At 38.0% G+C, this 23,649-nt stretch overlaps 1 protein-coding gene across 1 annotated transcript in view; it reads left to right on the top strand.

Moving 5' to 3' along the window:
- The window catches only part of PIK3C2G (phosphatidylinositol-4-phosphate 3-kinase catalytic subunit type 2 gamma), a 291,894-nt gene that overhangs the window by 233,965 nt on the left and 34,280 nt on the right, over positions 1-23,649 (top strand). Inside the window, exons 26-29 of the mRNA XM_054078355.1 lie at positions 3,044-3,153; positions 12,351-12,543; positions 13,115-13,236; positions 18,256-18,364. Of these exons, the coding sequence (XP_053934330.1) occupies positions 3,044-3,153; positions 12,351-12,543; positions 13,115-13,236; positions 18,256-18,364 (534 nt within the window). The remainder of the gene's footprint in view (positions 1-3,043; positions 3,154-12,350; positions 12,544-13,114; positions 13,237-18,255; positions 18,365-23,649) is intronic.

The raw sequence follows: 23,649 nt of genomic DNA, 5'->3' as shown, positions 1-23,649 counted from the left end.
TGTTTCTGCTGATCTTTATGGAGAGGTAATGCTGCTGAGCTGAAATTCAGCATACAAATATGTTGTAATATTTGTCAGTGGACTGCAGATCAGTCAATTGTGTTGCATTTCATAACTGAAAAATAACTGGCAGCATCCTCGCACCCCATTGATGATTGCTTCATATCAAAAGGGAATTAAACAAACAAGACAAGTCTGTGAAACCCTGGTTTTTGCCAGTGATGTTTGGAAAATAAAGTCTGGTTCTGGACTTGATATGGGGGGTTGGTCAGAAACTGTAAGTATCAAAATGTTTTAGTTATGTGGGTGATTTCTAGAAACCGAAATAAACTGTGGAAAGTTCCACTTTGAATTCATTTCACTGCAAAATATCAGATATTATCATGAAGGAACAAGATAAACTAACCACTGCTTATTTGTATCAATAACAGTCTAAGATTTCTCTCAATATCTGGAAATCTGCATCATTAATCTTTCCTTTCCCTCCCACATTCTGAGCATTCATTTTCTGAGTTGCTATTTATAAACCATAGACAAATATCCAAACAGTAAGGCAATTTCCAGAACATACAGTACTTCACAGGAGTAGTAAAATGTGTTCTGAATGGTCAAAAACTATTAGCGGTTTCTAGCAAATGGTGGTAATGAGCAATTACTTGGGGGTTTTGTCCCAGTTTGGGACTTAATGCTTTTTCTTGGTGGTAAGAAGCACTTTTCTAGAACTGTACTGACATTTACTACTGGGAGTAAAAAAGAATCAATGAAGTTCCCATCACTTTCAAAAGCAGAAACATCTGTGGGAGATGCAAAAATCTGCTGGCAGACTTCAGCTGCATAAATAAATGCCTGTAGTTCATCAGCTTTGCTCTCATTAAAGAACTGATGCAAACTGTTATAAAAAAGGTGATTGCAGAACACAAACACCTTTTGGCTTGTTTAAAAAAATGCCAATTCTATTAATGTTATAAAGATTTTTTCAGCTAGAAAATTATTAAAAATATTTTAGAGGTGACAGTATACAGCAAGTAATTGATCCACTTGCCTCTGTTGTGACAAGAAACAGGTGGACCCAAGTAATATAAAACAGGACAGAGTGCCTTTATAGAGCATATCTAAGAGTCAAGAATCCCATGTCCCCATATTAGTCATCTCACCCTTCTGTAACTCAGTGGGTGAGTGCCAGTTGGGAAAAAAGGATCAGGAAGCACCCCATTTTGGAGGTTTAATGGAGGGAAAGTACATGCCAGGACTATTCAATTTTCTTGGGATGGTGGGCTAAGCATCACACAGCAGCTCAGAATCCCAGCCAAAGGAGAGTTTAAGCAACTCCACTTAGTGAGTCAGAAGGCCCGAGAAGACCAAGTATAGCAAGTCAAAACATATGTGTGGCCAAAGGAGGTCAACAGTGCAGCACTTAATCTTGGGCATCTACTGTCATTTAAATTGCCCTAGGTGACTGATAGTTGTTTTCTAAATATGTTCCATGTGTCGTCTAATTAGTACCTAGTATCACAAGCCACAGTTTTCAGTAGACTCCTCCATTAGGGGATTGAAAACATTAAAGTTATGCTATGTGAAGCAAAAGACAGATGAAATATTATAACACACCTCTAAGACTCCCTTGCAGCCAGCAAAGCATTCTATAGGTAATGCCCAGATAAAGACATTTTTTGTTCTTCAGCAAATGGTTGCCCATCTTTGGCAATGTAGAAAACCTAAAAAAAAAAAATCCCAGTTTTCAGTTGCACTACAGATCATCCAAATTATGTTGATATTTGGCATTGTTCCCTTTTCCCTAAGCTCAGAATGTTGTTCTTGTCCCTGTTCTCGACTCACTTAAATTCACATCATTGAGCTTTCTGCCTCTTCAGAACTCAGTGACACAGTAATCTAACTGTCCAGTGGTAGCATAGATTAGGTCATATATGAAGATTTTCCTCATAAAGCCAAAAGGAAAATATGTAAAATATTGAAAAGATTTGAAGGAATAAAGAATATACCCCGCCATCTCTTTTCCTGTTACTCTGTTCATCACTCGACCAAGCCTAAATATAAAACCACTGCTTCCTTTCTTCTTTGCTGTTATCCACAAAACTCAGTGGGTCTTTCAGTCTTAGCTAGACACAAATATCCATGAAGAATGCACAGCAGTGACTGCAAATTCAGATACATTTCCTTCTGAGCAATGTGAAGGAGTGATTTTTTTTCTCCATTACACACAAAGCATCACTTACTGTGATGGTTGAGAAAAATCAGTAGGTTTTGAAGTAAGTAAAAATTATTTCTATTGTTGACATTTTAAAATGCTGGCGAGAGCTATGTGGGCAATTGGCTGCATTCAGTTGTCTACCCTACTCGTGTTGTTATTTTGCAAGGGCAATATTTGCTTTATCTGTCTTCTGAATGTAACTTCACTGACTAACTAGACCATCTCTGTCCCTCATCAGTGGAGAATGATACCAGAGGGCAGTTCTCAGTGCCAAAGTTAGGGCTTCTGCTATGAATCAGCATCTGAAGGAACCTTTCTCTTTCATTGACTTTAAAAGATGTGAACCTATGATCCTTTTGCAGGAGTCCAGAGCAGTGATGGTGGAAAGAGTAGTAAAAAATGGAAAGGTGATGTTGTGCTAAACTGGATTAGGACTAAAATAACACTGTGAGCTTAACAGAAATGTGATTACCATTTTTCAGGTGGCTGAATTTGGTTGCCTTCCTTCTATGACCATTAGAAGGACATGACAGAAGTTTAGCAATGCACACAGTGAGATTATGATATCCAAAGAGAAAATAAATAACTAAAATGGATCGGTGATTTTGACCCATGCCTCTTTCTGGTACCTCAGTGTAAAGTTTTACAGTACAATATATTCTGTTTAGTATTCCAGGCACTGCTTTAGCATCAGAACTGCTTTTCAGATCAGCACATCTTTGTATTTTAAAAGAAGAACTTTCAGTGTAAAACCTTTCTTTTCTCAGTTAGGCCCATTTAATCTATATTTCTTTTCAATAGAACAGTGGACTAATGATACATCTTTACTTTAAGATGCTGCATGCAGGATTGCCTGAGCTAAACAGCATTCAGGACCTGAAGTACGTGTATGATAACCTCCGTCCTCAGGACTCAGACCTCCAGGCTACAAGTTACTTTACAAGGTAAAACCAGAACATAATCCAGAATTATCTCCTTCAGTCATGAAAATAAAGCTATCAAAATTTTTTTTTTTTTTTTTTAAAAAAAGACAGTTTTTCTGTTATGTTAAGATGTAATCCGTGAAATTACATGAAAGGGTAATTGGTCTTCACATATTTCCTTTTAAAAAGTCCATTCCTTATGCATGTTATAAACAGTCTTTTCAAATTTCTGGAAGAAACAATTGTGTGTTTGTGGTACATCTGTAACAAATCACTCATTCACTGCCTAGAGATTTCTTTGGCTTACTTGGTGAAACCATCCTGGTTTATATCTAGTCAGCTTTCCTCTGCTTTTGAATGCAGCAGCTACGTACAACAGGATTTGGATTACGTAAGGAGGTTCAACTTTTTACTGGACTTAGTGAGGGCCTGGGATTCCTGCATTTTATTTCCTTTTCTCTTATTTTGACTTCTGTGTTGCTTTAGGGAAGTTGTTTCTCCACCTGCTAAATAGTTCTGATTCTTTCTTTAAACCACTAAACAGATCTATGATAAGCATTGTGTGTTAATACAGATATATGTAAAGCGTGATTTGTGTTAGAATAATGAAACCTTTCTCTTGTTTGTGATAATAACTGGGGACTATTGATGAGGAGCCACTGCTGATGTGCATGACATCAGTTTGAAGCCTTCAGTCCCGATCTTTCAGGTCAGGCCTCTGCATTACATATGATTTCAACTATTGATGTGATGATGCTCTAGATAGAGCCAGTGGAGACTATTTGGGTTTGGAAACTCACTTTCCCTTTCTAGGCACAGTATGAGAAAAAAAATCTCCCTGTCAGAGCCTGTCCTGTGCAGCACCATCATTTCCCAAGGACAGTCTATGAATTTGTGCACCCTGGACACCATGTATGCATGCAAACAAAGCCAAACTCTTCTGATGCAGGTACAGGGCACATATCCAGTTCACAGCACTGGACTCTGAGTGAAGGACTCCTTTCAAATTCAGAGAGCAAAGGGATGCTTCTATAAGGCGGCACAATTTTCTGTACACTGCAATTTGCCTTGAGGTAGAACCAATCCTCCTACCCTTCAGTACAGTTAGAGGCTGCACTGCAATGAATAAATGAACTGGAGCAGCTGAGCCATCCTCATTACTATTAAAGAGGCCCGTATGAAGATTTTGGGCAATTTCAATTGTGTTGTTTATATGTCTCCTATTTGTGTCTTAGAATTCAAAACTGAGGTAGCAGGTTTGGAGAAAGTTGTAACAGAGACCTACCTAGCAAGTTTAAGGAAGACCCTTCTTTAAAGAGTCAGAAAGGAACTTCTCAAAAGTAGTGTTTCATTATGTTTACACAGAGCAGAACATCGACCTTCTTCTCCTTTCTTGCCTTTTAGCAAAACTGTTATATTTTAAAATTTAATTCCAGCTTCACATTTACCGTCAACTCCTAACTTATCCTTTTCTTAAAATGCCACATATTCCCAGATTACCAACTTGTATTTCCATTTCAAATAGGAAACATGCAGTTTCTAATTAAATTGTAAAAGTCTTGATTCTGTCAAATAATTTAGGTGTCTGTGTCTGTCTCTCATGGGTAAAAAATCCAATTCATTTAATTAATTAAAAAAAAGGCTAGATTGTACATAGCAAACAGGGAAATGTGAATCTTCAGAGTTAAAACTGTGTTAGTGTCATGCAAAGCTCAGAGCTAGTGCCCACCAATCTTCTGGAGGTGGAAAGGATTAGTATGCTTTTCACTTGGGTGGGACTAAGGTTCTGGCTAAGCTTAGTATCAATGCAATCATACTTAGCTGAAAGATGAAGGGTGAGGGCTGTGTTTAGGACAGAGTTGTAGCTGCTGACTGGTTTTTGGAGTTGGGCAAGGCAATAGTGGTGTTTTAAGGGTTAGGGTGAAGGAAGTGAGGGACTTCAGAATGGGAATTCACTTGCAGTCTTTCTCAGCCAAAGTATGTAGAATAACAGCTGGCAATAGGAAGGAGATGTGGCTCAATGCTATTTTGAAAGAAGCGTTAATACGCTTTGTTGCCTCGTAGAGGTTCATATTAGAGTTAGGAAATTCTGTTCAGCCCAGGGAGACTGTAGTCACGTCTCAGTGGCCAGCATGTCCTTCTTCCCATGAGATTTCTTATTAGGCTTGGTGCTAAAGAAATGAAATCCTTCAGAGAAGTGCCACACAAATCCAGCTTATCAACAAAACTAGCATCATGATGAAGATCTTTACAGTGTTGTGGGCTCTGTCCTTATTTGAAACTGTATTTTCTGCTGAAATGTTTTTAGTAAATTCCAGACTACTTTTCCAGTTTCCTTCGAAATGCTAAAGTGTAGATTTGTTATTGTCCATAGATATCATTACACCACATAAAAAAGTCAGATATTGCTAAGATGTGTATCTTGTTCTTTAATACTCTTAGGGCATGTTTGTATTATGTATGCTCATTTGCAAGAAGAAAGTCTCTTGTCACTAGCTTATGAATTTCTGTGGATCACATTTCTCTTGGAGCTTTTTTAAAATTACTTTATTCTAATTTCTATTCATGTTTGAACATGATTTATGTAGTTCAACATATGTATTAAATAACATTTCTAGATATTTAAACATGGGCAGAACATCAGACTTCATGTCTAGTGGTATTTTAAATTCTCAAAAGAGTATCCAAGCACTTTTCAAAATAAAGACCTTGGGAACCGGCCCTGATATATGGATCCATGCAGAACTTACCCCTCCATGTAAGCATTTTCGTGCCTGTCCCAGGAATGTTAATATATTGAGATTTTTGTGAGATTTGCATTACTTACATCATCTTTATTCCTGTCCTTCAGAAAAATTCTTCCCTAACTCCTTGTTATACAAAATGCCCAGTGAGAAAAAATCCAGTTACACACTTTTCATGGTCACTCTGCAGGTTATTCTTGTATCTATTTTTTCAAGCTCTCCTTAGAAGGCCAAGGAAATAGAAAGTTCTGCTTATTAGCATAACTTCCAGTAGCTCTCAGATCCTTCGCAGTTTGTAGCTCCTTTTTCTCCATAATTACATGAAAACCACTCTATTGTTTTTAAAAAGTTCTTTTCTAGACAAATAGCCTGGTCCTTGAAATCTTAAGCACTGCCAACAAAAAGTTATTTCTTGTTCTAGTACAAGGTAGTTATTGTAATCTTTCAGATTTGATTGTATAATGTATCTACTGAAACCCCCAATCTTCTGCTAGGGGAAACAGAAGAACAGTATTTATCTGTATTTCTACAGAAATAGGTTGCTTTTAGCGATTGCCCGAGTTTGATTTAAGCAGTAATACTGACATTGCCTCTATTGTTATTTAAAAATGACACGAAATGATGAACGATGTCTTAAGTATTCCTGGTAGAACAACCGTTAATTTGTTCTTTGCTGTTGCGATTTTAGCCAACAGAATAATGCTACCGGAGTTTGCACTGTGAGGCGCTGACCGCTTTCAGGATCATAAAGCATTCTGTGTTTTACCAAACTCCTTTGCTCTCATTCTTGATTTAAGACATGTTCAACAATCTGTGGTCTCATTTGTGTACTGTATTATTCTCACATTGGGCCAGTTCACTGTTATGAGCTGATGAGTTGCAGTGTTAAGTCTCACAGCTTACAGCCTTCTGGAAGGTCACACCCTAGGATCATGGGTAAACAATGCACCCATTCAGAGTTAAACAAGGCCTTCTGTGTTTTCTTGTCTGTTCTGTGCACCTAGTGCCAAATGAAACATTGTTGTCTCTCCAGCATCTGCCCTGAACTCAGTTTGATCCTTGAAACTAAATTTGATCCTCTCTTCTCCCTCTTTTCTTCCTCCCCTGACAACATACTTTTGCCAGAAACTGGAAACTCATCTTACCTCTGGATATAAATTTCCGCTTTGATTTTCTGCAGATGTCTTCAAACAGGAGCACGGTATCGCATACTGCCAGGCATTTTTAATGTGCCTGCAAAGTGATATATATATATAATTATTTTTTAACTGAAGGGATTCAGTTAGCCTAATGCAATTAATGGAGTTGATTTCAATTGATTGCAGTATGCAATCTATCCCGCTCACAGAAGCCCATGAATGAGAGAAGTATGATAGATCAGACATATGCCAGAGAAGCACTGTTACATACATATCTTCAGCAGCCTTATTGCCGGAGAAGGGTAGGCTGTTTGAGTCAGCTGCCATCTTTATATATTTGTTAATAGAATCATTTATTAGGAACCTGTCATTGCCCAGGTCAAGCATATCCACTCCAAACCACAAGTGCCAGCAGTTGTGAAACTGGACAGTTCACAATAACTCCTTACAATACATGATGTTAATCTCAAACTGATCAGTTGATCTCTGTTTCTCAAGTGGTTGCAGATATTCCTGCAAGAACTGAAAAACTAGTGAAAGCTAGTGATTTCTGAAGGGCATAGACAAAACTACGGTACTAAACTTCTCTTAGCAGCATTCAAGCAATTTGTAAAGATTGTTGTATAAAGAAACAGAGAATTTATGTTGTGTGAGGCATTCATATTGTTCTACAAACCTCATATACCACTAGCTCAGGAAAGCCTAGCAAAATAAGGGGTAAAAAGAATATTTATTATTGGCTGTATGCAATCACAGTGTGAAATAAGGTATTAAACTGAAGAGTTATCACTGCTGTATTCAAAAGGAGTATCAAATATCTACGAATAAATGTTGCTGAAAATTAGAAAAGGTCTACTGAAAGTAGTAATATTCTGGAAAAGTCTGTTAAGAGCTGCTGTGGGCATGCTACTCAACTTGTTTTAAAATGAAGCCTGGTGAATTCATGGATTGAAAAGTTGAATAGAAATGAAACACCATGTTCATTAACATCTTGAAACTCCATGCAAATAAATTTTGCTGCTTATACTCTATATTATTTCAGGTGTAGATGGAAATGAGAAGAATGATACCCTAAGTAAGTTTGTGGACAACACTAAGCTGAGTGGAAGTGTCGATCTGCTTTAGGGTAGAGAGGCTCTTCAAAGGTATCTGGACAGGCTGGACCGCTGGACTGAGACCAATGGTATTAGGTTTAACAAGGCAAAGTGCAGAGTCTCGCACTTGGGACACAACAACCCTGTGCAGTGCTACAGACTAGGAGAAGTCTGGCTAGAAAGCTGCCTAGAGAAGAACTTGGGGGTGTTGGTTGACAGCTGACTGGACATGAGCCAGCAATGTGACCAGGTGGCCAAGAAGGCCAATGGCATCTTCACTTGTATGAGAAACGGCGTGACCAGCAGGTCCAGGAAGGTTATTCTGCCCCTGTACTCGTCACTGGTGAGACTGCACCTCAAATACTGTGTTCCATTCTGGACCCCTCACTACATGAAGGATGTTGAAGCTCTGGAGCGTGCCCAGAGAAGAGCAACCAACCTGTTGAAGGAGCTGGAGAACAAGCCTTATGAGGAGCAGCTGAGGGAACTGGGGTTATTTAGCCTTGTGAAGAGGAGGCTGAGGGGAGACCTTATTGCTCTCTACAACTACCTGAAAGGAGGTTGTGGAGAGGAGGGAGCTGGCCTCTTCTTCCAAGTGATGGGGACAGGACAGGGGGGAGTGGCCTCAAGCTGTGCCAGGGGAGGTTCAGACTGGACATCAGGAAAAGTTTTTCACAGAAGGGGTCGTTGGGCACTGGAACAGGCTGCCCATGGAGGTGGTTGTCCCGATCCCTGGAGGTATGTAAAAGACGGGTGGATGAGATGCTCAGGGGTATGGTTTAGTGGTTAATAGGAATGGTTGGCCTCAAAGATGCTAGAGGTCTTTTCCAGCTTAGTGATTCTGTGATTCTGTGATCCAGAATGATAAAGGAAATTATTCTGAAGTTTGGAGTGAATATTCATTTTTATATATACCGAGACTAAGACCTGGCAAACTATTCAGTAATAATGAGTGCATGTACTCCTAAAAAGCTGTGGAGAAAAGCTGGTACATCCAAAAAGATCTAATCACCAGCCTACAGGATACCTGCCCCTTAAGAAGTGTCTACTTCCCAAAAATCAAGGCATCAACTATCACTAGTCACTATTGAAAACATTAGCCAATCTTTTCATCCATCTCTATTTACACAAGCAGCCAACCAGTCGGTACATGTTTTACCTGATAACATAACTTGATAGTTATGTAGAAAGTCTGTGAGTGAATATGAAATGCAAAGTCAGTTCAAAAGGTGGAAAGTGAAAAGTCATTACTTTTCAATAGTCCTGGATATTTAACTCATTTTTCTGAAAAGGAGGCAAACCACCAATTTTTCTGGTAAACGGATGTGGTCATATCAAAAAATAGTGACGTTTCTGCCTGAAAACTGCGTGTTAGCAATATTGCAATTCATATTTAATATTACTCTAGTTAACGAATTTCCTGTTTTCTTCTGAGTAACCTGTGCTTTTGATGCCCTTCGTATAAGTCACTGTGGTTTTCCCATCTATAGGCCATAACACACTAATTCTCTTGGTAGCTTGGGCTACCAAAGCTCTCAAATAACTAGGAGATTTTTTGTCATTTTTGTGAAGGTGGAGCCAGCTTTAGGCACAGACAAAGATGGTAATGACGTAAGAAGAGAATCTCAACAATAAATATCCATGGCTTTACCAATTTCTTTGCCTAAGGCTAAACTTAAGGTGGATGTAGGGAAAAGATGATGTATGGGGATCTAAAAGAGTTCAAGGAGAAAGTTCCACCACTGATCCTTAGGGTGAGCTTTAAAAAAACCTAGCAGAAAGGATAATCAGTCTACTGCAATGTGAACTGGGTAATTGGAATAATCCAAGCCAAATATAAACTGCAAAATTAAAAAAGACACATGGGTTTGATGTACCCCACTGCTCTGTACATAGTTAGAAACCAGCTTTTGGGAGGCTGCGAGAAAGAGGGTTTCCTTCAGCCAGCTTGCCCTCGAAATAAAACACAGAGAACCATAACCAGAATTGTTCTACCTTGTTATGAAAACACCTGCTGAGCTGCCATCGGAAGGACAAATAGTCCTTTTCAATTCTTTGTTGGTAGCATGACATAAGGTTTGCTTAATGTTTTTTATTCTAACAGGGAGGACTGCATACAGAGAAAACAGAATATTGAGAGAGGGACAAAACAAAATATACTTCTGGTTTTATTTTATTTTAAATGTAATCATTTTAAATGTAAAGTAAATGTAATAATTTAAAATAACTCACAGACAAAATCTGCAAAAATGACAATAAAAGCCTCTGTTTAGGTTTAAAGTATGTTATTAGCAGTCTGGGTGTTAGAAGCCTTTTAGAAGCTTAATGGAACTGTGGAAAGAACAACAAGCCATTAAAATACTGGATTGTTTAAACAGTGCTATTCTGATATCAGCTGTTCTCTGTAGTGGTGTTGTCTGAATTAATACTAGTTTATAAGCAGAAGCCTGCTTTATGTGTATTAAAATGCACTGTATTTAGCTGCAAAGTTAATATGCCTCATAGAAACATTGCAAATTCCCTAACTGCTTACCCATCATATGGCCTAGTTACAGATTCTATAACCTAAATGATGTTTCAGTGATTGAGGAAGTGTTTAAAGTATGCATTCAATTAAATACATAGGAGTTAAAAAGGAAAAGTTCACCACATATGCAAGCTAATTAATCAGTACTGAATTGAATTAGTACTAATATTTTGAAATGAGATTTGTTTTCTTGTTTTCCATTGGAGTGTTAATTTCTGTCATTTATTAAATAGTCTGTATGCGTCTGTTTCTGGAGAATGTAATTAATAATTAAGATAATTAACTGAATCAATTCAGAGATACCTTTCCTTGTATTACATTGAGGAAAAACATAATACATCTTCTTTCCTCAGTTTACTATACCTAATTGGCGTATGATAAATTCACAGAGTATTTTGAATCACATCTCAGTTTTGGGGGTTAAAGCAAGGGTATTAACTGCAGGTAGAATGTTCTTTTTGGTATGGTTGCGTCTGTGAAGCTATAGATTTCAGCCTGAATGTCTGAGATCATGAAAATTAGGCTAATGCAATGAATGGAGTTGATTTCAATTGATTGCAGTATGCAACCCAACCCACTCACAGAAACCCATGAATAAGTTGATTTAAAGTGACAGGTGAAGCATTTGCTCAGCTTTGAACAGGGGATGATGAGGTGTTTAAAGGTATTTATAACCCTTTGTAAGCTAGTTAAATAAAGTCCAAAACTGGGAGAAAAAAAAAGAGAAAAATTAAAAAAGCACTGACAATTTGGTATACGTTTGCTGCCATATGGTCTGAAACTAATGGGTTGTTGCTCTATAATGTCAGAATCTACCCAGAATTTCTTCAGAGAGCTGCAAAAGTAAGCAGGGAAGTAGGAAGAAAAAAATAACATCACAAGTTAAATAGATCTTAACCAGCAATCGAATTTAAGAGGGCAAATGCTTTCTAATGAGTACTGCATCTTACTCTTCAAAGACCAGTGATTATCTTGCAGTGTTATTGCTCAAGTTGAGTTCACTTTGATGTTAAAAACATGTTTACAGTACATATCTACACGTATATCTAACATTTTTTTTTTTATCTATTGTGTCTTTTGCTGATGAAGGATCGTAAAACTCTGGAAAACTAGAAATGCATTCTGGCTCCACTTGCACAGGAATGAGATGGGGAAGATAAAGGGAGAAAATTTCTTTTTCTTTCTTTTTAGCCTTAAGCTGCTCCACAAGGATAGAGCTTGTAAAAATTGGGTAGATTAATTATCAACACATCATACACAGTTAAATCACAAATTGGATGCAAGAGCTTTGTATAAAAATGAGCAAGTCCCTGTGAGGTTAGCGTAACCAAAGTAAAGTGCTAGGGCACTCTGCACTACCTGCGAACACGTGTTGTTCTACCCTGGATTTCCTCAAAACGCACATGGAAATATTCTGTCCATCTCTTATCCAAAAGAAGGCTGATGGTATCCAGCTCATGAAGAATAACTACCCCAAGGCAAGCCATGAGAAAGGCAATGGCAGGAGCACTCCCTTGAGCAGTGGAGCTCAGGGTCTGGATGTGCTGTATTGCTGCAAATAGTGGTGACTGTTGTGTATGTAGGTACATGAGTATGTGAGGTACCTTTTGGGATTTGGGGGATTTTGATTCTTCCAACTGTGAAACCAAGGATCAGGAACTGGAAATGAAATAGCTGCATAAATAGCACCTTTTCTATTTGGTTTTTTTTTCAGGAAAATCAAGGAAAGTTTGGAGTGCTTTCCCGTGAAACTCAATAACTTGATCCATGCACTTGTACAGATGTCAGTGACAGGTTCTGCAAAGCCTCCAGCTCCAGAGACCATCCCCCAAGAGTGGATGAAGTTGGACACAGAGAAGTCAATCGCAAGAGCCACCATTTTGGGGTTCAACAAAAAGTCTGACCCTGTATGTATTATGTTCTTTGTTTGCCATCATTTGCCTTGATTGTTAACCGTTTTTCCGTGAGTCTATATACTCACCCTTTTCCTTTATGGAAGATGTGCTGTGCCACATTAAAAGGATCACAGAATGAACAGCAGGGCCATAAGCAATGAGCTACCAGAGAGAAAGAACACCAGGCAGACAGCTATTAGCAGGGAGCCATTAAGGAGAGCAGTTCATGCCCTATAGTGAAAAATAAATCAAGAGCTAATTAAAGCATCCAGGAGGAAAGCATGGCACAAAATTAGGAAGCCTAATAGAAATCGGAGGCTGTTATATGGTGCTTTAATGGTGCATTATTAGTTTTCACACACTGCAGTGATCTTTCAGTGTTTGAGCTGTATGCTACACAGGCAAGTTTCTCTTTCAGTGCAGTAAAGCCTATAAATTACAAACTATATTCTCTGGCACTTGGCACTACATTAAACAAAGGTTTTTCTTTGTTAAAATCACCCTGCATTTCGTCTTGTATGTCTGTTTTTTAATGTGACTCTGATAATTTATCTTTTCTGCCTCTCCCTTTTCTCCAATACAGCTATACCTAGTCCAGGTGGTGCAAACCTGCAATGTGGTCAGTTTTGTGGAAAAATCATTTGACCAGTTCTCAAAACTTCACAGCCATCTCCAGAAGCAATTTCCATCGCATGCACTCCCAGAGTAAGGCAGCGTATTAGTGAACATTATTCTGCTGTTAAATGGGTCTCTCTGTGCACAGCTAAAAATGTGAGAAAATGTATGGCAGACATATTTTTAGAAACACAAAGGCAATGCAACGTATTCTATCAAGTCTTCTATTCAGCCTCAGAAGAAATCAAACCATAGAGAATTTGACAGTCTAGCTTTTATATATTTTATTGTTCCTTTTTTAATGGGAGGTGAAGGGGAAAACAGCTATTCCTGAAATCAAAGGGTGAGTGATATTGACTTAATTAAAGACATAATAGGGCCTTTAATAGTTTTTATTTTCCTCACGATGCTAATCAAAACTCATAGCCAAATCCATGTATTAAAGTAATGTAAGAATGCTCACACTAGGTCAGAATAGAAGCAAGCCAATCTCTGACACTGGCAGGAGTGATCAACCTTTTTACAAAAAGATGCATGTGCTCTCCAGCTGTGGAATATGCAACAGTCTTATGTAATATCCTCGCCTAAAACCTGCTAGTTTCTGCCTTCCGTCATTCAGTTTAATACCTCTTGAAAAATACACTGTCATTCGTTGCAATAATTCAGAATATTACTTCTTGTCCATGAGCATATCTATCCCTGCTTTTCATATTCTGAAACTTACTTCTTCATAGTTTCCTGGGACAGTGAGTTCCATGGTTTATTTCTGTCTTAAGTAAAATAGTTTTGCCTTATGTAATCATTGTCCATGGCTTCAGTAATAAAAGTGGAGTTATTAATTCTACAGCATAGATGGATAGATAGATGGATGGATGGATAGATAGATAGATGGATAGATAAATAGATAGATAGATAGATGGATAGGTAGATGGATAAGATACTGTATACCCCATTGAGAGCAAAGTAGTCCTCTCCCAACTAGCCATGCTGACTCGCCTGAGACAAACCCCTCTTCAAGCACAATGAACAATAAATCATAAAGGTAGCCAAAAAGACAAGCAGTTTACTTGAACCACACTGAGATTCAAGTGATATGCTTGAGAAGTAGAAAGGTCTTTTATGTTTGTCCTGAAGTGAATAGCCATAAACGACATGAGTTTGACTTTAAAAATAAAGCCCAGGAATTTCACATCCAAATTTTATACTCCCCCAAACTTGTGAAAGACATTCAATTAAATGGCTTTTGGTTAGTTACTTCTAGAGAATCTTTCTCATACAGGAGGAGACTTTAATTGACTCCAGTTTGACTCATTCTGACTGGCTCACACTGGCTCACTGACTGATTTGCAGCAGCTGGTGAGAACTGGAATTTCACTAAACTCTGAAAGTGCTTGAAACATGGTTTTGATTTGGAGATAATAGCATGTTAACTACTAGATTGTAAAACAAAATATATCTCAAGTAGCTGTTTACAGTTTTTTCCTATTGTGAGCAGAGCCCTTCGAAGGAAAATTTTTTTTCTCTTTAGAAACATGTAGACCTCAGAAACTTTGTAGTGAGCTGATTTTCAGATAAATCTGCCTTTAATAAAATCCCTCACAATAGTTTCACTACAAAAGAGAGTTGCAGAACTCACAGAGGTTAATCTGCATATCCTGAGGCTGTGTCTAAGAGCTCTGGAGCTTTTTTGTCATAATACAGTCCCAGCAGTAACCTGTCACTGTATGATCTTTCCTCAAGACTGTGTTAAAATAATTAATTTTATGATATTTCTTTGTATGTACGTTCTTTAATGTTACAGTTTTTTATTGTTTCTAAGAGAACTTCATCAATTTGAGGCTTTTCTATTATTCCAGGTTGCATTCTAATAATAAAAACCTTATTATTTCTTTATAGGAGGTTATCTCTGGAACTGCCATACCATATCAGACCATTAGTCTGTCGGTGTGTGACAAAGCTCCAGCTCTGACTGATGCCAGATGCTTTAAGGGAAGGAAAAACCTCGTTCCATAATGTAAACACAAAATTAGTTTGAAAATATATGATTTAAAAGTAAAATGTCCAATATTATTTGAAGAATTGGAACTGCTAAAAGAAAGGACTTGGTTACTGGTTTGTACTGATTCATGAAATTGTATATATTCCCGTCTCATTAGGAGGAAAAAACGCAATATGGGTCTGCTTTATACAAGTGCTAAATACTGGCTAAATCTCAAGAAACTAATGGCAGAAGCTCAGAGCTCTCAGCATCTGAAATTTTGCTGTTGACATGTAAACATTCAGCCCATATTTATAAATCAAAGCACAGCTGCCCAAGCAAGCCCTTGCACTCTATCAGCTTCCCTCTTATTTGGTTTCAGAGAGAGTATTAATTGTGTTTAATTATTGCTTTTTAAAAAGCCAAAAATTATTTCACCCAACAAAGCATTTAAGGCACATAATTTATGCACAGAATGTTCTTCAAACTAATAAGTGAGAAATAGAATCTGTTATGCAGGATGTCTGCACATGGTGCAAGTTTTTATTTTTCTGATTGACAAGGTAGATGCAACACTCAAAATCATATTAGGAAGTTAATTTCTTCTAGCACAAGCAGAATCATAGAATCACAGAATCATACAATAGTTTGGGTTGAAAGGGACCTTAAAGTTCATCTAGTTCCACCTCCCCTGCCGTGGGCAGGGACACCTCCCACTAGATGAGGCTTCCCAAGGACCCATCCAACCTAGTCTTGAACACCTCCAGGGATGGGGCATCCACAACTTCCCTGGGCAACCTGTGCCAGCGCCTCACCACTCTCATGGTGAAGAAATTCCTCCTTATGTCTAGTCCAAATCTAGACTTTTTTTTATATATAGGCATACATATATATATGTAGAAGTATATTCATTAAGTGCAAAACAGATTCATCCATGCATATAATTTGGCAAAAGCATGGAGTTTTAAATGGAACATTTTTAAAGACATGTTCAGTACTCTCACAAGGTTCAGACTGTCCTTCACTGCCGCAGAGTTTTTCGTGCTATCAATCAGTCTGTTTGGCCACTGTGCTTAGGATACATCTTCTGAGGGCCTACATTTTACAGCCAGAGTCCTGTCCTTGTGTTATACAGCCTAATTTAAGCTACTTCCAAACAGATCCTGCCTACCATCTCTTGAAAGAAATCCCTTTTGTGCCAGGAAACCAGGACATTCAAGGCTTTCTATGTGCGCCAAATGACCTGGGCTTTATTTTTATCTGTTCAGCTCATATATGTTGTGATCCTGAGTCATTCACTTCCACCACCTCATTATGTGTCCTGCCTTTGTAATTGTGTGAGGCAAGAATTGCCTCTTGCTATTCATTGTGTCTAACAGAGCTCTGATCTTTCAGTGCTATAGTCGAAAAAAATCAAGAGGTCGGGCATACGTACAATATGCTGCTGTCATCTTCTTCTAGCTTCTTGCTGTTTTAATTGCAGACTAAGTTATACTAGTGGTGAGTTAGATCAGTAAAGATCTGTCTACTCCTAAAAGGAAGTACAAGATTTGTTAACCAATACTCTCTTCCTAAAAGGCCTTGTGTTACAAAACAAGCTTCAAAAAGCCCAACCCAACAAGTGTCAGTACATTCTTAAAATCTGATCACATTGACTCTCTCGGTAACAAAAACTGTGGGCTAACCATCTTCAGTCATTTTATTTTCTCTGGGGAGGTTGCTATTTGCCATTTTTACAGCTGGGTGGTTTGCAAAGCTGGCCGGTGTTCCTCCCTAGGGATGAGAATCCAGTGCTCTATGTGCTGCTATATGGCTGGTCTTTGAAAAGCTGATGACATCTTATCACTGAGCTGTGGAATTGGGTAAAACCTGTTCAAACTAGGATCTGACCAGCTGCCTTTCAAAGGGCTGGCCAAGTATCTCTTTTCAGTGTATTACACTGCTGGATGCCTCTTTGGTCATTTGCCTGGAGCCTTCTGGTATCTCTTGAGATCTAGTGGATAAACAAGATTGTACCAGAGAAAAAGAGGTGTGTAAACAAGACACTGTGAACTCTTTACAGAGGTTGTGTAACATAAAATACAACCAGATCAAAACTTCTTCCTTTCTATATCACATAGCTTAGAGGTCATAAAGCATAATACTGGTATAGAAATCATGATGTTAGTAATCCATATCACAAAATCCATTACCTACAATTTAACACAGATAGCTTTTCTAATGCTCCTTCAACCTAAGAGAGAAATAGTCCTAGTCAGGGCGAGGTTAATATAAGTTGATTACATGTATTGTTAAAAATCTAACCTTTTGACTGATCTAATATGTGTTGTCACTTAAAATCCAAAGATGATTCAAGTAAAAAAAATACGGGGTTTTGACATTTTCAATCACCAAAGCATTTGAAAATAGACACGAGGCCATTCTATGCATATGTGGTTTATCTACTGAACTGAAATGTAATTAATCATCACAAAAATTCAGCAAGAACTTTACTGTTATTATTGTTATTGCTTTTGTTGGGATTGATTTTGTTATTGTGATGATCATTTGTTTTCATATATTACTTTTATTATACTACTGCCTGAAATTACATATGAGATTGGAGACCTGCTCTGGAAAGCTTATCTACACTCTAAATAGCTAAGATATAAAAGCAAGAAATGATATATTCATGTAACATCATATTGTTGCTGGAAGGCTTTTGTATTCAATATTCTACGGTAAGGGTTTGTATAGCATGTGCCCTGGGCTGAGATCAGAGAACTGTTGTGCTGTGCATAGTGCAAAAAACGGAGAGTGAGGTGTTTTCTTGGAATCATAAAGGGCCAGCTTTTTAGAGGTATTTAGATACCATAAAATGCAAATAAGTACCTTTTTAGGGGGGTTAACTTTTTATTTTTTTTGTAATGAATGATTTAGACAGAGAAAAGGAGTACAGTATGAAACAGAATATCTGCAAAATATTAGAAGAACCAGAGCCAGAGGGTAAACAGTCCTGTGGATACTGTACCCATTCCTTCCGTGAACTGCAAAACCACTTAGAAAGTGTTAAATTTCTTCTGTTAACTAGAGCTGGAGATATTTTCTGCAAATACAGTACAAAAGTTATACTTACAAATCTTCTTTTCCAGGTTTCCCTACTCGTGGCATTTACCTTTTGCAGATCTTGAACATAGAAGAGTGAAGGATTTGAATCTCTATCTGAAGCAGCTATTAAGTGGATCCAGAAAACTGGCTAACGTGAGCACTTCCAGTATTTAATTTATTTCCATATGATTTTTGCTAGCATTGTACCAAAAGAATCAGGCAGCATTCCATGGCCTCATTTGAAAAAAAAAAAAAAAAAAAATTATATAAGTGACACATCTTCTAATGCAGCTGTTTTGAGATGGAACCATTGTAGCATTCATCAGAACTTAAGAGAGATACAAAAATGACTAGAAAATAGTTTATTAGACCTGGCAGGACATTTTTCAAAATAACTTTTCTTCCTTTGCTGCTATCCAAAAGTTGTGATTCACTGAATTTTTGACAGTAAAGAGTAGGTTCTGTGGAATGTAATGTCTAAAAAAGAAGTAAGTTTTGAAATGCTGAAAAGTCTGATTTTGACAGTTTTTAAACCAAAAAAAAGTTCTATTCTTTCAGCACAGAAATATTCTTCATTTCAAAACTTAGTTCATGCGTTGAAGATATTGTTTTGCAAAGATAAGAACAAACCCAGAATGTTTCAATAGTATCACAGAATGATACATTGTGTCCATTAAATTGGTGTTTTCTGATTTTTTACGTTATTGTTTTCTGAGATTTGATGTTCTCCTGTTTCAAAATGGAAAGTTGAAATGGTAACAAACACTGACTGTTCATTGTTTGGCCTAGAACAAAGCTTTATGCCCTTCAGCAACGTAAAAGCCAAGGCCAAGAGCAACTAACAGTCCTCATGCACCACAGGAGGATGTTAAATCATTACACTGCATCAATTTGGAAGCTGGATGTTTCATGACTGATGGTGATGCTGGGGTCTGATAGAAGGAAGCATCTTCCAGCAATCAGCGGTTGTCAGGAAAGCTGTCAGCCAGGCAGGAAAAAATGTAGTTTGCACTACCTCCTAAGCTTATGTAGACCCTAGTAAATGCAAGGGAGGCACGCCACGAGCTCAGATGTTGACCCTGCTGTTTCACAGTTGGTATTTTCTCTAGGAGAGTTTGAGGCTTCTGCTGGGTGAGCCATGTCACGCCCCATGACACAAACTGAGGCTGGTTTGGTTTAATAGCGTAAAAAGTCTAGGATGCCAAAAAGGATATGACAGGATGTGTTTTTCTTCAAACTTACAAATATGTTACAGGAGGAGAAAAATGTTTGTTGCCTAACTAAACTTTCCCAGCTGTGACTGCATAATGGAAATTAAAGAGGAAATTGTCTGTATGTAAAACAAACAGGAGTTTCCTTATTAATATGGATATAAATTTTGTGCCCTGAGTTGAAATTGAGAAGATTTCCAAAGAGGACAGATAATATCTGTCTCACAGAGTTACTTAATTTGGTATGGATGGCTGACTTGGGTGCTTGGCTCCCTTGACTGACCTTGCCAAATAAACTGCACAAGTTGAGGTTAATTGTTGTGTAATTTCTGTCACTCACGTTAAGGTCATGAGTTTATTTTACATTAGTGCCTTTTGGTCACAGATGAGAAAAAAACTGATATAAGCCAGTGACCTAGAAATGAAGATCCCTATATCTTCTGCTATGTTCTGAACTGCTGTAAAGTACATGGATTTTCAATTTGGGCCAAGGAAATGTGGGAGTCGACTGCTTAAAGCCCTGAGGTAGTAATAAAAACATTTCCTGGTCGTGCACAGAAGCTCTTTTCTCCCTCCTACTCCATGGTCTGTGAATGAGCTAGTAATCAGCCAGAGCATGCTGCTTTGCAGGGGGCTTCCTAATGCCTTTCCCCTTCCCTTTATGGTCCTGCAGTATGTACCTGTGGAGCTGGGTAAGTTCTCCCGTCACATTACTACTGGGACACAACCACAGACAGAATATTCAGAGGGAACTGTGGACAGGTCTGCTTGGGGACATACACTGTTGTGGCTCTGAACCAGCCCAGTGAGGCCATGGAGATATGCTGGACTATCCAGTTGCTGTAAACACTTCCCGTCTGATATGGCCTACAGTGCTGAACCATGAGGAGAAGGAAACAATTCTGTGCCTAGGAGGGCTGCACAGCTACTAATATTCTGGATTTGGAGGGCACGATAATAAATGGAGTAATGAACAGATTGTTTCCATCTGTAAAGTGCTATTGCATGCAGGAAATCATCTTGCTTACTACCATGCAGCTAACCTGCAATTCTAGATGATAACCTTTGAAGTTATTGATACTCTATAAACATTGAATCAGTATTTTTACTTGAATATGCTTCTCCTGCTGGGAGATGTGAAAAATTTAGAAAATACTGACATGTTCTGACCCACTTAGAACAAGGAGACCAGTCACTGGGTAATTTCCTTTGTATTCCCAGTTGAAGGCTTCTTTTTTTTTAGTTTTATCTTTGATATCACTCTTATAAAAGTGTCATGATATCTTCTTGGTGTTACTCTGAGCAGAAAGCCAAGCTAGGAGGGTTTCTTGATAAAAATAAATACAGTTTTGTCTCTCTTCATTCCTTGGACAACTTTGCAGCCAAACTTGCCCTTTTTTTCAAATTGCTAGGGAGCCCGAATGAAACCATTTAGTGACTTGTCTGTCCTCAAGTATTAACAAACCTTCCTTCCTATGAAATAGTAAAACTATGTAGGAATAAATAATTAATTCAGAAATTTGTGAAGAAATCTTGTAAGAACAGGTACCTGTGGAACAAGTTTCCCTTTACTTTTCTGACACAGTCATTTCTTTCTACTGAATTGTATCTGTACAGTATGATAGCTGTATTGTAGCTCTACAGTGTGTTGCACTATTGTCTGAGATGGAGAGAAGAGCTTTTATTTCTTTACCCTTGCTGACACCGTAATCACATTTCCCCGGGTGACTAGATACCTTTTTCAGCTCTGAAGTTTAGTCCAGTACACACAGGACTGATTATGCCCTTGGTTCTACCAATTAAGTAATTAGAAATCCTAGAAATAAAGAAAGAATTGGATTATGTCGAAATTCCTTCCTCAGCTTTGCCTTAAGTGAATGCTTTTTTGGTCCAGACTAAGTTCTGATTATGAAAATTGTGTTATAACTAAGAGTATGTCAGAATGTCACTGACCTTTTCTGCTAAATGATTTGAACAAAGGAGTAGGGGTGAAAATAGCTGCCTTCTCATTTGTACTGTAACTCAAATGGAATTAAATGTTTCTTTAAACCCTTCTTTAAAGAACAGAAAATTCAAGCAATCCTTCTCTCTGCCTCTGCTGTTTAGTATCAGATCCAGTAAATGCAGAAACATCAGCTGATGGAGATACAGTTTAAACACTTAAATGTACTCATGCTCATCCCTATGCAGAGAATTTTTTTAAGTTTGTGGTTTGCTTTGAGCATAAGCCTCATTCATTGATTTAGACATTCTTTGAAGAGTTGCCTAGAATAGGAGTGCTTTTCTTAAATCCAGGTTAGCACTCGGTTATAAATAAGTACACCACCAGTCTGTATACATGAACAACAAGCTATATTCATTACATCAGTCATTGAAATGCAAAAGCTGATGCACCTTCATTGTCAAACTGAGTCATTTAGGACAGGATCAAAAACAGGCTTTGGTATCTTTTTGTGGTTTCATTTTACTTCTCCCAAACCAGTCATAATATATGTGATCACACCATAAGAATATTTAGTTCTGTGCCAGTTGCACCATTGCCAACTGGGTCACCAGCTGAGTGTGTTGAAATGCCTGGGTCTTCTAGATCAGCAAGTCAATATACTCAACAATGCTTAGACTCCAGGAGTTTTGCTTCATTAAATGGCAAAACAACCAAGTGAAGCCACCAATAATAGATGAAACATCAAGAAACAATAAACTGAAAGTTGGTAACATGGAGGAGGACAAAAATATGCATTATCAAAGTATAAATCAAATCTGTGAGAAAAGACAGCTGCTGCTGGCCACTTTTATATTTTTCTCTATTTCACTCAACTCCATCTGAGTGATGGGCTGAATGGAGATTGCAGCCCAGCATGTCATATAAATTAGGACTGCCTTAGTGGCTTGTCATTTTAATGCTGTATTGTAGGAGGGTTGTACACTCCCTGGGGACACAAAAGCAAGGTAAGGCTCCATTAATTTAATCTGGTTTTGGCCCTAGTGTCAAACAGCAGCATTCACAAATCTGAATGTCTTCATGCTTATCTTGAAAAGACAACTTGCACCTGGCTTGGGCATTACAAATGAAATATCTAAAACTGAATCTAAAGCAATATTTCATATAGCAACTGTATATGTGCAGTACCACCAGACAGCTTGTAACCTTCTAATCTTCCTATCTCTCATCATTTAAAAAGAGTAGCATTTTTTTTGTGTATATTTTTATTTATAACGCAGCTCAGACACTAGATGTGCATACTGATCTTGCAAAATTACATAGCCTTAAATAAACATATCTTATATGTTCCACATTTTTCACATGGATTCATTTTGTTGGCAGGTTCAGTGAGCTTGGATGTTTGAGCCTGTTTCTTTCTCATGGGGAGGCTGGCAAATATCATAATAAGTGTAGCTGCACAGTAGGCTAATCAGTACAAAGAAATGAGATATACTGGGGTTTGCCTCTATAAAAATTTCTCTTTAAGTGTTCAAATTAAGTAAGGAATTTGGGGCCAAAGATAGACCTAGTGGAAGCCGGTAAGCGAACTGACAGTGTATCAGCTATGGTTAGATTCTATAAACAGTTTTATGGTGACTTATAGGCTGTGTAAAATGGCTTTAAAGGGAATGTAAATGGAAATTATTGTAAATTCTGTTCACTCATTTTCAAGCACACAGTGAAAACCAGGCCCACAGCGTTGTTTCTAGAATGACTAATGCCTTACACTACGAAAGTAATCAGGTTTGATAAGAGCTTCCCATATTTCATTTGTGTTTTATTCACTGGCACGACTTGGGCTTTATGGAGATGAGAAAACAGCTCCTGCAGTGCCCATATTGAGTTACATAACGTAGTAGTACAAAGTGCTCCTGAGGTATGTGTGTCCCCTAAATGCCCACCGCTCCTGTACTCCTGTAGCAAGGCATCCAGCAGAGACAAAATAGAGAGGGTTCAAAGTCCTCTCTTTTCTACTGTCCTTTCTTGAAGTTATAACAGCTGCAGCAAGGTCAGCTTTTTCTGGTTTCTTTCTTTCCTGCTGATTCTCCATCCTGTTAAAGTATAACAGGTGCATGGGTGTTCTCTGACCCCAAATCTACTCTAACACAGCTGAAAAGAAAGCTGAAAGCAGGGGAAAGGATGCTTTTTATTCTAACAAAATTAAGTCTGGCTTGAAATCTGTTTGTGTTTCACTAACAGCAGAGTGTTTTTCTAGTTAGGCTCTAATGGAGAGTAGTAGATAA

This window comes from Cuculus canorus, chromosome 1 (genome assembly GCF_017976375.1).
Source record: "Cuculus canorus isolate bCucCan1 chromosome 1, bCucCan1.pri, whole genome shotgun sequence".
Lineage (NCBI taxonomy): Eukaryota > Metazoa > Chordata > Aves > Cuculiformes > Cuculidae > Cuculus > Cuculus canorus.
Note: the sequence above shows the minus strand (reverse complement) of the source record. Positions and strands in the feature narration are given on the sequence as shown.